This window comes from Saccopteryx leptura, chromosome 10, assembly GCF_036850995.1.
Source record: "Saccopteryx leptura isolate mSacLep1 chromosome 10, mSacLep1_pri_phased_curated, whole genome shotgun sequence".
Lineage (NCBI taxonomy): Eukaryota > Metazoa > Chordata > Mammalia > Chiroptera > Emballonuridae > Saccopteryx > Saccopteryx leptura.
Genome location: NC_089512.1, coordinates 51887469 through 51902778, shown reverse-complemented (window position 1 = coordinate 51902778; position 15310 = coordinate 51887469). Strand labels below are relative to the sequence as shown.

General features: G+C 41.1%; 1 protein-coding gene across 5 annotated transcripts in view; it reads right to left on the bottom strand.

Moving 5' to 3' along the window:
- The window catches only part of RAD18 (RAD18 E3 ubiquitin protein ligase), a 152588-nt gene that overhangs the window by 96440 nt on the left and 40838 nt on the right, over positions 1–15310 (bottom strand). For all 5 annotated transcript variants that reach the window (XM_066351063.1, XM_066351064.1, XM_066351066.1 and 2 more), the window contains one exon: positions 10650–10834. In XM_066351063.1, coding sequence (XP_066207160.1) covers positions 10650–10834 — 185 coding nt within the window. The remainder of the gene's footprint in view (positions 1–10649; positions 10835–15310) is intronic.

The following is a 15310-nucleotide window of genomic DNA, read 5'->3' as shown; positions in this document are numbered from 1 at the left end:
AATCCCTAATGTGTTTGCATCTAAAACAGAAATTTAAAATATATGAACAAGAACTTCTGGTTTTAAACAAGATGAATTAGACTCTATTCTCATTTTTCATATTCTTCCCCACTAAGTATAACCAACACCCTAGATATAACACAATAATCTAAGAACTCTAAAAAGTGGAAGGAAGAAAGTGAACTGGCTAAGGACCTCAGAATTTGAGGAACACCACCATCACCAGTCCCCTGAATTTTATCTTCTATATATCCGAGACTGTGCTTTGGTGCATTGTGCAACCCAGAACCACTAATAAGCACAGGGGTAGGGAAAGCCCCAAGAAAAACCTATTCTCTCTAAGCAAAGGACTACAAAAGGGGAAGATCAATACCTGATCTACTCCAGCTAAACACTGTTGGTGCTCCCAGTCTCTGGCAGTATCATCAGAGAATAAGTGGGGAATGTGGACTTCCACCCCTGTGCCCCATAACCAACTAGCAAGGCCTGAAGCAGGCTTTCTTTTCCTGCCAACATTGTGTCAGTGGAGACCCAGTGAGGAGCCCAGACTTCTACTCTCACCCAGTGGTGGCAGGTGCCATCCGCAACCTCTTAACTACTGTTTAGAGGGAGGATCTCAAAGAGAAGAAACCTGGAAAAAAAACATTCTTTAAACCTGCACAGGAAATCCTGGATACCCCCCTGACCAAATATCTAGAATATGCCAATAGGGTTGAGAACTGAACCACAGTATGGAATACCAGGTTTTCAGAGTGGCCTCCAGGTAGCTATTAAATGATACAGCCCACTGCATGGGTTCTGAAAACTAAATTGTCAATAGAACCACAGCCCACAAAAGTAGGCCAGGATCTGCGTGCTGAACCAAAAGGGGTTGAGTGCCTGCTGAAACAATATTCAAACAGGATCAAGAATTTCATATTACATTCAAGAAGTCCCAGATACAATAAATCACAACTAAGTCATAGTAAGAAGCAGGAAAATCACAACTTGAATGAGAAGAAAATCAACAGATGCCAACACTAAGGATGACTCAGATGCTGCAATTATCTCACAAGAATTTTAAAGTTACCAACATAAAAATGCTTCAAAAGCAATTACAAACACTCTTGAAACAAAAGCAAACAAAACTGCTACTGTATATAATACTTTTATGACAGCAATAGGTTCTAAAACTACATCTTTTAAAATGTTGCATTTATCAATTTCTTGTACTGAAAAAAGGGATACTAAATAACAAAAATTAGAAACAAAGTAAAATAAATGAGCCCCACTATATTTCAAATAAATAATATAACCACAATGAAGGGAGCCAAAAGGAACTTATCAACGCACTCTGACTACACACCCGTAGTCCAGGCCAAGGAGGAGAGAGGGAAGGCTGAGTAGAGGGGAGGAAGAGGAAACCCAGAACTCCTTCATACAGGTAGGTCTGTGTGCACTGGTGTGGTAGTACAGACGGAGCAATTCTGGAAGTAGTTCAGACATACTACAGAACTGAACAAACCAGTAAATGTGCTGATGCTACTGGGAGGGCTCCCTATGAAAAAAAAAAGAAATACAAATATGGAATACAGTGAATAACGAATGCTGTGGGGCTGACTTCAAAGTAGAGGTATCAATATGTTCTCATGATTTCAAGTGTAAATGGACTTACATGTGTGTGTATACATGTTTGCAAATGTTTATGTATGAATATATCTCTCCTAAAAGAACCTAGAAGCAAAGGAACCATTTCTGGGTTTCCAAAAAAGAAACCAAAAGAACCAAAGCTCCTCAGGGAAATGGCTGATTCCAGAACTGGGACAAGGAAGGACAAGATGAACCTGTACTATCTTGCTATACTAAAAATAAGAAAATGATTTAAAAAATAAAATTATAGCCTGACCAGGCGGTGGCACAGTGGATGGAGTGTCAAACCAGAACACAGAAAATCCACCCAGGTTCAAGGCCCTGAGGTCGCCAGCTTGAGCGTGGGCTCATCTGGCTTGAGTGCGGGGTCACCAGCTTAAGTGAGAGGTCACTGGCTTGAGCGTGGGATCATGGATGTGACCCTGTGGTCGCGGCTTGAGCAAGGGGTCACTCGCTCTGCTACAGCCCCTCCAGTCAAGGCATATATGAGAAAGCAATCAATGAACAAGCAATCAACGAACCACTAAGATGCCGCAACAAAGAATTAATGCTTCTCGTCTCTCTCCTTCCTGTCTGTCTCTCTGACTGTTTCAAAAAAAATTATACATATAATATATATATATGTATGTATATATACACAAACATACACATATAAAGAAATAATGGAGCATGTCATGAGGAATGGGTATCGGTATAAAGAAGCTCCCACTGTGGCCTGACCAGGCAGTGGTGCAGTGGATAGAGGGTCAGACTGGAATGTGGAGGACCCAGGTTTGAGACCCCGAGGTAGCCAGCTTGAGCGCGGGCACATCTGGTTTGAGCAAGGCTCACCAGCTTGAGCCCAAGGTCGCTGGCTCAAGCAAGGGGTTACTCAGTCTGCTGAAGGCCCACGGTCAAGGCACATATAAGAAAGCAATCAATGAACAACTAAGGAAACTCAACGAAGAATTGATGTTTCTCATCTCTCTCCCTTCCTGTCTGTCTGTCCCTATCTATTTCTCTCTCTGACTCTGTCTCTGCTACAAAAAAGAAAAAAAAGAAGCTCCCACTGTGAATTGACACTGACCCTAGACAAAAAGAAAATAAGAGAGGCCTGACCAGGTGGTGGCGCAGTGGATAGTGTCAGACTGGGGTGCAGAGGACCCAGGTTCAAAACCCCAAGGTCACCAGTTTGAGCGGAGGACCCAGGTTAGAAACTCCAAGGTCACCAGCTTGATCAAGGAGTCACTGGCTTGAGCGTGGGATCATAGACATGACCCCATGGTCACTGGCTTGAACCCAAAAGTTGCTGGCTTGAACAAGGGCTCCTCGTTTTGCTGTAGCCCTCCCCCCCCCCCCCCCCGTCAAGGCACATACGAGAAAGCAATCACTGAAAAACTAAGGAGCTGCAATGAAGAATTGATGCTTCTCATCTCTCTCCCTTCCTGTCTGTCTGTCTCTATCTGTCCCTTTCTTTGACTCTCTGTCAAAAAAAAAAAAAAGAAAGGAAGGGAGGGAGGGAAAGAGGGAGGGAGGGAGGAAAATAAGACGGCTCTTGGTTTCAGAATTATGGCAAGTGACAACTAGCAAACATGGAAGGACTGCTGAAGTTAGAAAACCATCATTTTACATCACTTTACAATTACTGCAGAAAATATAAGTTTAGGTAAAATTATTAATATCAAAAATGCTGAATACAGGGGTAAAAGTGTAATAAAGTATAGAATATATGGTATTAAAATGTCTCTTGATAGATTTCTTATTAGTAGCAAGGGAGAAACTATACAATGGAGAAACTGACAAGGTGCTGAAACTTGCCACCACAAATGAGGGGCACAAAGATGTCGAACACCTCTCGATGTGACTGGTATTCTGAAAAGGACAAAGCATTACTTGCACAGTATTTATATAGTACTGAAACCAATCAAACACAAGAAGGAGCAGCCAACAGTTCATCAACATTCAAGAATGCACTACCTGAATGTTATTGTAAGAAAATATTAGACAAAGTCAAACTGAGAAACATTCTATTTGGAAAAAAACAAAGGCTATATTCTTTTAAAATGCCAATGTCATAAAAAAAAAAAAAGCCCTGGCCGGTTGGCTCAGCGGTAGAGCGTCGGCCTAGCGTGCGGAGGACCCGGGTTCGATTCCCGGCCAGGGCACACAGGAGAGGCGCCCATTTGCTTCTCCACCCCTCCGCCGCACTTTCCTCTCTGTCTCTCTCTTCCCCTCCCGCAGCCAAGGCTCCATTGGAGCAAAGATGGCCCGGGCGCTGGGGATGGCTCTGTGGCCTCTGCCTCAGGCGCTAGAGTGGCTCTGGTCGCAACATGGCAACGCCCAGGATGGGCAGAGCATCGCCCCCTGGTGGGCAGAGCGTCGCCCCTGGTGGGCGTGCCGGGTGGATCCCGGTCTGGCGCATGCGGGAGTCTGTCTGACTGTCTCTCCCTGTTTCCAGCTTCAGAAAAATGAAAAAAAAAAAAAAAAAAAGAATAAAAAAAAAAAAAAAAACAAAGAAAGGCTGAGGAACTGTTCCAGACTGAAAGAGATTGAAAAGATATCACAACTAAATGCAATATGTGATCCAAAACTGGGTCATGCGCTGGGGGGGAAGGAAATCTGTAAAGGTCATTTTGGGGTCTGCTGCTGAACCTAGAACAGAGATGATAAATTAAAGTCCTGTAACAAAGTTAAATTTACTGAAATTGATAACTATGCTGAGGCAATAAAAGAGAATATCCTTTTTCTTAGGAAATACACAATAAAGTATTTAGGGATAAAGAATCAAGATTATACAACTTATTCCCAGATTTAAAAAAATATGTATGGCCTGACCTGTGGTGGCGCAGTGGATAAAGCATCGACCTGGAATGCTGAGGTCGCCGGTTCAATACCCTGCACTTGCCTGGTCAAGGCACATATGGGAGTTGAAGCTTCCTGCTCCTCCCCCCTTTCTCTCTCTCTCTCTCTCTCTCTCTCTCACTCTCACTCTCTCTCTCCTCTCTAAAATGAATAAAAACGTATGTATGTATAAAGATGTACAGGAAAATACATATGCAGTCATATATAGAGAGAGAAACTAATTCATAAAGCAAATGGCGCAAATGCTAATAGGTGAATCGGTGTAAAGGGTAGGTATATGTTCTTTACAAGTGTTCCAACTTCCCCATAAGTTCACACCTATTTCCAAATAAAAAATTTTTTAAGAATGCAAAATTAAGACATCTTCTGACAAAAGCTGAGAGAATCTGTCTCAACAGCACATCTGCACTAGAAGAAATATTAAATAAACTATTACAGCCCTGACTGGGTAGCTCAGTTGGTTAGAACATCAACCCGATACAGCAAGTCACCAGTCAGGGCACATACAAGAAACAACCAATGAATGTATGAATGAGTGGAACAACAAATCAATCTCTCTTCCCCATCTTCTCTACCAAATCACTAAATAAAAATAAATGAACTTTTTCAGGCCAAAAGAAAATTACATCAGATGAAAACCTGGATCTTAGCAAAGAAATGAAGAATAACAGAAATAGTAAATATATTGGCATATATAGACTTTTGTATTTTTTATATTAAAAGAAAGCTGTCATTTTAAAGCATAAATGGTAACAAGGTACTAGGGGGGCTATAACATATATAGAAAAAAAACCTATGACAACAATAAAACAAAGGATGGCAGTCCTAAGGTTCTTACGTTATACATGTAGTATATTATCTGAAGGTAGACTGTGATAAGATGCATATGTTAAACTCCAGAACAATCACTAACCCAAATTAAACAAATGCATAGTTAATAAGACAGTAGAAGAAATAAAATGGGAAACTAAAACATATGCAGTCCAAAAAAAGGCAAGAAAGGAAAGAAAAAACAAAGAATGAGTAGGACAAATAGAAAAAAAGAGCAAGATGACAGACTTATACCCAACAAAAGATTAAATAAAATGAAAATGGTTTAAACCCTACAATTTTTTCCCCTAAAGTTAGAAGCAGGGAGGCAGTCAGACAGATTCCCGCATGTGCCAGAAGAGGATCCACCCAGCATGCCCACCAGGGGGTGATGCTCTGCCCATCTGGGGCATCAATCCATTGCAACCAGAGCCATTCTAGTACCTGAGGCGGAGGCCATGGAGCCATCCTCAGCACCCAGGCCAACTCTGCTCCAATGGAGCCTTGGCTGCGGGAGGGAAAGAGAGATAGAAAAGAGAAGGGGAAGGGTAGAGAAGCAGATGGTCACTTCTCCTGTGTGCCTTGACCAGAAATCAAACCCAAGACTTCCATACGCCGGGCCAACACTCTACCGCTGAGCCAACCAGCAAGGGGAAACCCTACAATTTAATGGTACATCTTGTCAAGCAAATCCAAATCATATACTTATAAAAAACAACAACTTATTCCCAGATTTGGTGGGCGTGCCGGGTGGATCCCGGTCGGGCGCATGCGGGAGTCTGCCTGACTGTCTCTCCGTTTCCAGCTTCGGAAAAATACAAAAAATAAAAAAAAATAAAATAAAAAACCACCATGACACACCACTTCATACCCACTAGGATGCTGTAATAGAATGGATAGAACAAGTGGTAGCAATGATGTAGAGAAACTTGAATCCTCATACACTACAAGTGGGATGTAAAATGTTGTACCACATTGGAAAACAGTCTGGCAGGTCCTCAAAATGTACAAAGAAAGTTATCAGTTGACCCTGCAATTCCACCAAGAGAAATGAAAACATATGTCCACATAAAAACACATACATGGCCTGATCAGGCGGTGGCACAATGGACAGAGCATCTGACTGGGATGCGGAAGACCCAGGTTCGAGACCCCGAAGTCGCCAGCTTGAGCGAGGGCTCATCTGGTTTGAGCAAAAGCTCACCAGCTTGAGCCCAAGGTCGCTGGCTCAAGCAAGGGGTTACTCGGTCTGCTGAAGGCCCGCAGTCAAGGCACATATGAGAAGGCAATCAATGAACAATTAAGGTGTTGCAATGTGCAACGAAAAACTAATGATTGATGCTTCTCATCTCTCCGTTCCTGTCTGTCTGTCCCTGTCTATCCCTCTCTCTGACTCTCTCTGTCCCTGTACAAAAAAAAAAAAACAAAGCAAAAAAACCACATACATGGATGTTCCATTATTTAAAAAGTGGAAAAATCCCAGATGTCAATCATTTGATGAGTAGGCAAAAAATGTAGCATATCCAAACAATGAAATATTATTCAGCAATAAAAATAAATGAGGTACTGACCATGAATAAACCTTGAAAATATGCTAAGTGAAGTCAGTCACAAAAGGCCATATATTGTAGTTTCATTTAAATGAAATAACATTCCAGTTTCTAGCTCTGCTTGTAAAGTACTTGGGAGTTGCCATTCAGTCCTAAAAACAAGCTAAAGGCTGAACAGAGCAAATGGGCCTCTCACAAAAGACAAGATGATACAATCATTTGGAAACAGCATGACAATTTCCTATATTTTTAAGCATTCACTGACCATATGACTCAGCAATTCTACTCCTGGGTATTTACCCAAGAGAAATAAAATCTTATGGCTATGCAAAAAGCTGTAAGCCCATGTTCATAGCAGCTTTACTTATAATAACCAAAAACCGGAGACAATCCAGTTGTTCATTTATACACAGTAGAGCCATACAATAAAAATAAATGAACTACTGATAAATGCAACAACAGAAACACAGCTCAAAAGCACTGTGTTATGTGAAAAAAGCCAGATACAAAAAAAACTATATATTGTTCAATTTGTGTAACTCTATTTATCTGGCATTTTAGAAAAGGCAAAACTTCAGGGATATAAAACAGATCTGTATTTCCCAGGGCCTAGGGTAAGGGGAGAAAATTTACTACAAAGAGGCACAGGAACTTTTGGGGTAAACAGAATATTCTGTATTTTGAGTGAAGTGATGGCTAAATGACTATATATACATTTGTCAAAACTAATTAAACAGTACACTTTAAGAGAATTTACTATATCATAAGTAAATTATACCTCAATTTTTTAAATGCATAAATAAAAAGTGATTATAACAAGTCACTGGATACAAAAATATATATAACAGTTGTATTCTTATATACCAGCAACAAACAAACATAGACATTTTAAAATACCACTTAAATTGCATCAAAAGCATCAAATACCTATGAATAAGCCTTTAAAAAGACAGAACCTTCATATTGAAGACTATAAAATATTACTGACAGAAATGAAAAACAAATAAATACAGGCTAAACTAAATTCATGAATTGGAAGATTCAAATACTATATTGCTATCAACTTTCCCCAAATTGATCTATAGACTCATAATCCCAATCCAAGTAGGTTTTTGTCTCTTGATGGAAATTTGCAAGCTTATTCTGAAATTTACATTGGAAATGCAAAGAGCCTAGAAAAACTAAGGCAAAGCTGCATTACCAGATGACAAGATCTATTATAAATGACTTATAAAGTAATTAAGACAGTATGCTGCTGATAAATGACTGCATAAATAATGTATAGACACACACATATATAGTTAGCTGATTCTCAACCAAGACATACCGATATTTCAGTGGGGAAAGAATGGTTTTCCTATAAATGATGCTGTGCTGACTGGCTATATATCTGGAAAAAAAACAAGATTCTTACTCCCTACCTCACAACATATGCTAATATCAATTCCAGATAAACTGTAGATCAAAATGTAAAAGCAATAACAATAAAGCTTTTAATTTTATTTTTATTTTATTTATTCATTTTAGAAAGGAGAGAGGGAGTGAGAGAGAGAGATAAAGAGAGAAGAGGGGGAGGAGCAGGAAGCATCAACTCCCATATGTGCCTTGACCAGGCAAGCCCAGGGTTTCGAACCGGCAATCTCAGCATTTCCAGGTCGACGTTTTATCCACTGCGCCACCACAGGTCAGGCCAACAATAAAGCTTTTAGAAGAAAGCAAGAAAAAGATCCTCATGAGCTCATGGAAGGCAAGGACATAAAAAAACATTAACCAAAAGGGAAAATGCCACTGATTGGATTATATTAAAATTAAGAACTTCTCCTCAAATGAAGCCATTAAGAGTGAAAGGGTAGGCCTGACCTGTGGTGGCGCAGTGGATAAAGCGTCGACCTGGAATGCTGAGGTCGCCGGTTTGAAACCCTGGGCTTGCCCAGTCAAGGCACATATGGGAGTTGATGCTTCCTGCTCCTCTCCTCCCTCTCTCCCCCCTTCTCTAAAATAAATAAATAAAAATCTTAAAAAAAAAAAAGAGTGAAAGGGTAAAATGGAAGAAGGAATTAAATATACACATGTCCAGCCAGATTTGTATCCAGAAAATTTCATGTACTCCCAACAAATGAATAAGAAAAACATAGAAACACAGCATAGAAAAATTGGGTGTAAGACCTAAATTGGTATTTCACCAAAGAGGACAGATATCCAGATGGCTAATAAGCATATAAAAATGTGCTGAACATTTTAAATCACTGGGGAAAAGCAAATTAAAACCATAATGAAATACTACCATGGATCCATTAGAAGAGCCAAAATGGAAAACTGCCTATCTGGATGCTGTTAAGGATGTGGAGAAACTGCAACTGTCATACCTCCTGATGAAATGTACATTGGTACTGAGATTTGGGCTGTATCCATGAAAGCTGAACATATATAAAAACATAATTATTCCATTCCTAGGAATATATATTCAAAAAATGTGTGTGCCAATGTACACATAGATGCACAAAAGATACCACTGAATGGGTAGTGAGATATATGCATACATTAGAATATGCTATAGTAACAAAAAATTTTAAAAACCAAAAATGTACACTAAAACATGGATGAATCTTATAAATATAACATGGCACAAATAAAGACAGACTCACTATATATAAGCTGTTTACTATTCCATTTATAAAGATCAAATATAGGCCAAAGTAGGCAAAATGAATAGATAGTGTTAAAGGTCACTGGTATTCATCTGTGAGAATGCAGGTAGTAGTGACTGGAAGGGGGACAGCAGCTTCTGGCATGCTGGTGGTGACCTGAGTAGTGGTGACCAAGACATCTGTCTTTTGTGAAACTTATTTTGTGATAATTCACCAAACAATACATTTATACTTTTCTGTTTGCAAATTATAATTTAATTTTTTAAATTGGCAATTCTATGTATATACGCTCATAATTGAAGGAAGTTCTAAATACATGTCTGGTTAAAAGGACAAATCATTAAATAGTGTACCAACAGGGATACATTGTTGTCATTAGAGAATTTTGTCCTGCAGACATCATAGAATAAATTTACACAAACCTAGAAGATATAGCCTACTGTACATCCAGGCTATATAGCATAGCCTATTGCTCCTAGCCTGTATAGCACTGTAGCAAAATGGTAAGTATCCGTGTAAAGGCGTTACACTATGAGTTATGATATGAAATGACACGACTACAACATCATCAGGTGATAAAAATGTTTTACTCCCATTATAATCTTAAGGAACCAATATCCTATCTGCAATCCTTCATTAACCAAAATATAATGTGGCGTATGACTATGCAATACTAATAATTTTATAAAATAATGATCAAGGGCATACGTTTAGGTATAATAATCATAATGGTAACATTTATTGAATACTAAATACTTGCTAAAGTCCTATACTAGGCATTTTATATGCATTTTTTCATTTAATCCTCTCAAAATCACTGTGAAGTAGACACAGTGGATAAGAAAACTGAGATAACAAGGAACTTAAGGAACTTGCCCAAAGTCATCCAGTCATAGCACCACAAAGCTGGGACTATGACCCCGGGCTCTCCAGATCAACTCTTTATTACCCACCATCTCTGGGAGAGACTCCTAGGGAAGTGGCCACAGGTGACCTCTTCTGAGAAGGGCCTGGGGACTGAGACTGGTTGAAAGAAAGGCTGGCTTATCACAGGATTCTAAAGGAATTCATTTGCATGTCTTATCTATTTTCAAAACTGCATGTATTAAATTTTTTTCTAGGGTTTACAATCCCTGAACTACACAAAGCAAAACTCATCTTAATGCTTTACCTGATTTAGGACGCAAAGCATCACACTGGGCGTTGTACATGTGTACAAATTCTCGGTGCCTTTTAATGAGCTGTTGTTTATTTCCTTGAGTAGATAATCCGTACTGTTTTAACATTGTCTTTAAATCGTGATATGATAGCAAGTTATATACAGTTTTGGGCAGTGGCTTCCTTTTGTGAAGGGAACTGAAAAGGGGAAAAAAAAAAGAGAGATCACCAAGTTACTGTGAATTATCAAATGTTTTTCCTATAAAATACTAATTTACCTCCTGACTCAATACCAGGGCAACTGGGAGAACAGAACCATTAAATGGAAAACAGAAGGTTGAAACTTGAAAATAAAGTAACACTGACATGATGCAGCTGAGGTTCCAGTGGGACACTCAGAGGAGTCCAGGTGACAGCCAAAACTTAGAGACACTCGGCTCTGAGAAAGAGATCAGGCTTAAAGATGTAGACTTCAGACTCAACACTTGTCAATTAAATGCTAGGACTTCACTGAGACTTACACTTACCGTATACAGACTTATTTAATTCTCTTCTTTTTTTTTTTTTTTTTTTTTTTTTCTGAAGCTGGAAACGGGGAGAGACAGTCAGACAGACTCCCGCATGCGCCCGACCGGGATCCACCCGGCACGCCCACCAGGGGCGACGCTCTGCCCACCAGGGGGTGATGCTCTGCCCCTCCGGGGCGTCGCTTTGCCGCGACCAGAGCCACTCTAGCGCCTGGGGCAGAGGCCACAGAGCCATCCCCAGCGCCCGGGCCATCCTTGCTCCAATGGAGCCTTGGCTGCAGGAGGGGAAGAGAGAGACAGAGAGGAAGGAGGGGGTGGGGGGTGGAGAAGCAAATGGGCGCTTCTCCTATGTGCCCTGGCCGGGAATCAAACCCGGGTCCCCCACACGCCAGGCCGACGCTCTACCGCTGAGCCAACGGCCAGGGCCTCTCTACCTCTTTAAAGCATATTTTCCTAAAATCTGCCTATGGTATCCATGCCAATTCTCTGTAAAAACCAGTTATATCAGATGATTAGAGTGTAAATACTACCGAGTATCAAGCTATAGAAACAAATTACCATTCTTAAGAAAAATTTTGACACTGGCCAGTTGGTTCAGTGGTAGAGCATCGGCCTTGCATGTGGAAGTCCTAGGTTCAATTCCCGGTCAGGGCACAGAGGAAAAGCAACCACCTGCTTCTCCATCCCTTCTTCTCCCCTTTTCTCTTTCTCTCTCTCTTCTTCTCCCGCAGCCAGGGCTCAACTGGCTCAAGCAAGTTGGCCCCTGGCCCTGAGGATGGCTTCCCGGCCTGCCTCAGGTGCTGAAAATAGCTCAGTTGTGAAGCAACCAAGCAATGCCCCAGATGGTCACTATTGCCCAAATAGGGGGTATATCAGGGAAGTTGCATTCAGGAGTCTGCCTCTCTGCCTCCCCTCCTCTCACTCAATTAAAAAAATTTTTTCAAATAACTGACCCACATGCAAAACTGCCCCTTAAACCTAAGGGAATCATTTTGCAAAAGCACTAGATGAAATAAAAGAAGACTTCTTGGGACAATTAGCTTTCCCCAACTCATTACCACCAGTGGGAAAAAAAATGATAAAATTGATTGGTAGATGGTATTCATCTTCAAAGAACACAGTTGAAGAAAAAGCAAAAACATAACAGGGTTTTCTAAAATCACCATGAGGCTCTTCATTCTGTTTTCATAATTATAGCACTAAACTACAATTTCAAATATTAACAAAGCCCTATTAAATGACTTTCTTTTACTATCTCCAAAACACCAGTTAATAAACATTACTGATTAAAATGGAGTAGAAATCAAGCTGCCTCAGGGTTTCAGTGACATGAGACAATTTTATAAACAGGAACTAGTGAGTTTTGGGGGAAGGGGTTTTGGGGGGGGGTTGTATTTTTCTGAAGTTGGAAACAGGGAGGCAGTCAGACAGACTCCCGCATGCGCCCGACTGGGATCCACCCAGCATGCCCACCAGGGGGCAATGCTGCCCATCTGGGGCATCGCTCTGCCGCAATCAAAGCCACTCTAGCACCTGAGGCAGAGGTCACAGAGCCATCCTCAGCTCCCGGGCCAACTTTGCTCCAATGGAGCCTTGGCTGCAGGAGGGGGAGAGACAGAGAGGAAGGAGAGGGAGAGGGGTGGAGAAGCAGGTGGGCTTCTCCTGTGTGCCCTGGCCGGGAATCGAACCCGGGACTCCTGCACGCCAGGCCAACGCTCTACCACTGAGCCAACAGGCCAGGGCGAGAACCTAGTGAGTTTTAATCTGATTATAAACTGGTTCCCTGAGTACATTGCCTGATTCAACACTATGGCAATTAGGTGCTTAATAAATATGTATTCAAGTTAGTCATTACAACTGTAATCATTTTTAAACAAGACTATCACAGGTCCAGGTAAAAATTAATAGGAAGTTGAAAGCAATAGGTTTATTAAAAAAAAATTTTTTTTTTACAAAGGACTTCCATATAACCAGTTCATACAGGCCATGTTACCCAAACTTGACTGTATCTCAGAACCACCTGGAGAGCTTATTTAAAATGAAGACTCTCGGTCACTTCTTCACCTCCCCCAACTCACTCCCTCCTGAAGTGAAGAACTAAAATCTACATTAATAAGGTTCCACAGGGTAAATCTGATGAGAATAGTAAAGAACATAGTGAGAGTATGGTCCAGTTAAACAGAATAAAAAAAAGCAGACATTTCTCTACTAATAATAGTATCATTCCCTGGATAAATTAGTTTTTTTATGCTCTATCAATGAAGTCTAAAAGCCAGAGAGAACTATTTAGCCATAGAGAGACCTGCAAACCCTAAACAGATTACATTTTTCTGAAAATCGCTCTTCTTATCATGATAGCCCACGGAACTCAACAAGACTGATAAGATTACAGCTAAATCAAATCACAACCGGTAGCCAGAGCTGAAACATTTTGTAGTTTATACAAGCACATTGTGAGGAACTATTCATTAAGTCTGAATATCTAAAACACTTATTTATTTTATCAAGGATAAATGATTAAACCTATGACCATGAAATTCTAATAGAAAACTGTATTGTTCACTGGCATTTACAATGAAAAGCACCAAAAGAAATCTACAATCTCTACCAAGAATGGTAAAATACAAAGCCTGATGTTTCCCAAAACGTGAAAATGACACTGATCTTTCTTCCATGATTTAGTGAAACTCAACAGTGCATTTAAGGGTCCTCAGAAACTAAAGACATCAAAACAAAGAACATGCTTGGAAGCAGCTCTGATATGAATCTGCACAGTATGGGTTAAGGGGTGTCATTCACATGGAAGAAATGGCCTGTCACGGTGTTGGGGAGAAACTTTTTTAAATGTCAGGGACTCGCCCTGGCCGGTTGGCTCAGCGGTAGAGCGTCGGCCTAGCGGTAGAGCGTCGGCCTAGCGTGCGGAGGACCCGGGTTCGATTCCCAGCCAGGGCACACAGGAGAAGCGCCCATTTGCTTCTCCACCCCTCCGCCGCGCCTTCCTCTATGTCTCTCTCTTCCCCTCCCGCAGCCAAGGTTCCATTGGAGCAAAGATGGCCCAGGCGCTGGGGATGGCTCTGTGGCCTCTGCCTCAGGCGCTAGAGTGGCTCTGGTCGCAACATGGGGACGCCCAGGATGGGAAGAACATCGCCCCCTGGTGGGCTGAGCGTTGCCCCATGGTGGGCGTACCGGGTGGATCCCAGTCGGGCGCATGCGGGAGTCTCTCTGACTGTCTCTCCCTGTTTCCATCTTCAGAAAAAATAAAAATAAAAAAAATAATAAAAAAAATAATAAATGTCAGGGACTCTTTATGTGACCAGACCCCAGGACCAAGATGTAATTTCTTTAAAAAGAAATGTGGTTCAATGTTTCCCTAAGTGTATCTTCACAAACACTAGTTTAGCAAGAAAGGAGTTATGAGGACAAAGAGGTTTGAGGGTGAAATAAATTTAGGAATCACTGGATTAAAGAAAATCCAAAAACTATCTTGAATGTAGGCCTTCTCAGAGCTCCAGTCTTCTCCTGAGAGAGATTCAGTTGCACAGCAGAGCAGGTGGCAGGAATACAGCATCCCCCAGAGCAGGATCTGGACCCATTGTTGGAACATGAACTTAATTATACATAGATAAGTATGTTTTTGGATTAACTGAAAGAGTTAAATGTATTTGAAGAAATACGATAGCTACATCTAGAAAAAGAGCAGTCCAAGCAAGATGATCAGTGCTGATTCCTTACTCTGCAAGGAGAAAATGCTCAGCTTCAATATTCCCAATTCTTTCTTTGGGAAGAAACATTTTTAAAGAGAAAGGCAAATCATCAGATTCTCATGGCTTATGGGAAATAATCCTCAGGATGATCCAGTATCATTTAGTCCAAATCTCAACAAAGTAACCTAAAATAATCTAAACTTTAGTCTGACCAGGCGGTGGCGCAGTGGAGAGCGTTGGACTATGACACGGAGGATTTAGGTTCAAGACCCCGAGGTTGCCACCTTGAGCGCTGGCTCATCTGGTTTGAGCAAAGCTCACCAGCTTGGACCCAAGGTCGCTGGCTGGAGCAAAGGGTTACTCGGTCTGCTGAAGGCCTACGGTCAAGGCACATATGAGAAAGCAATCAATAAACAACTAAGGTGTCAAAACGAAAAACTGAT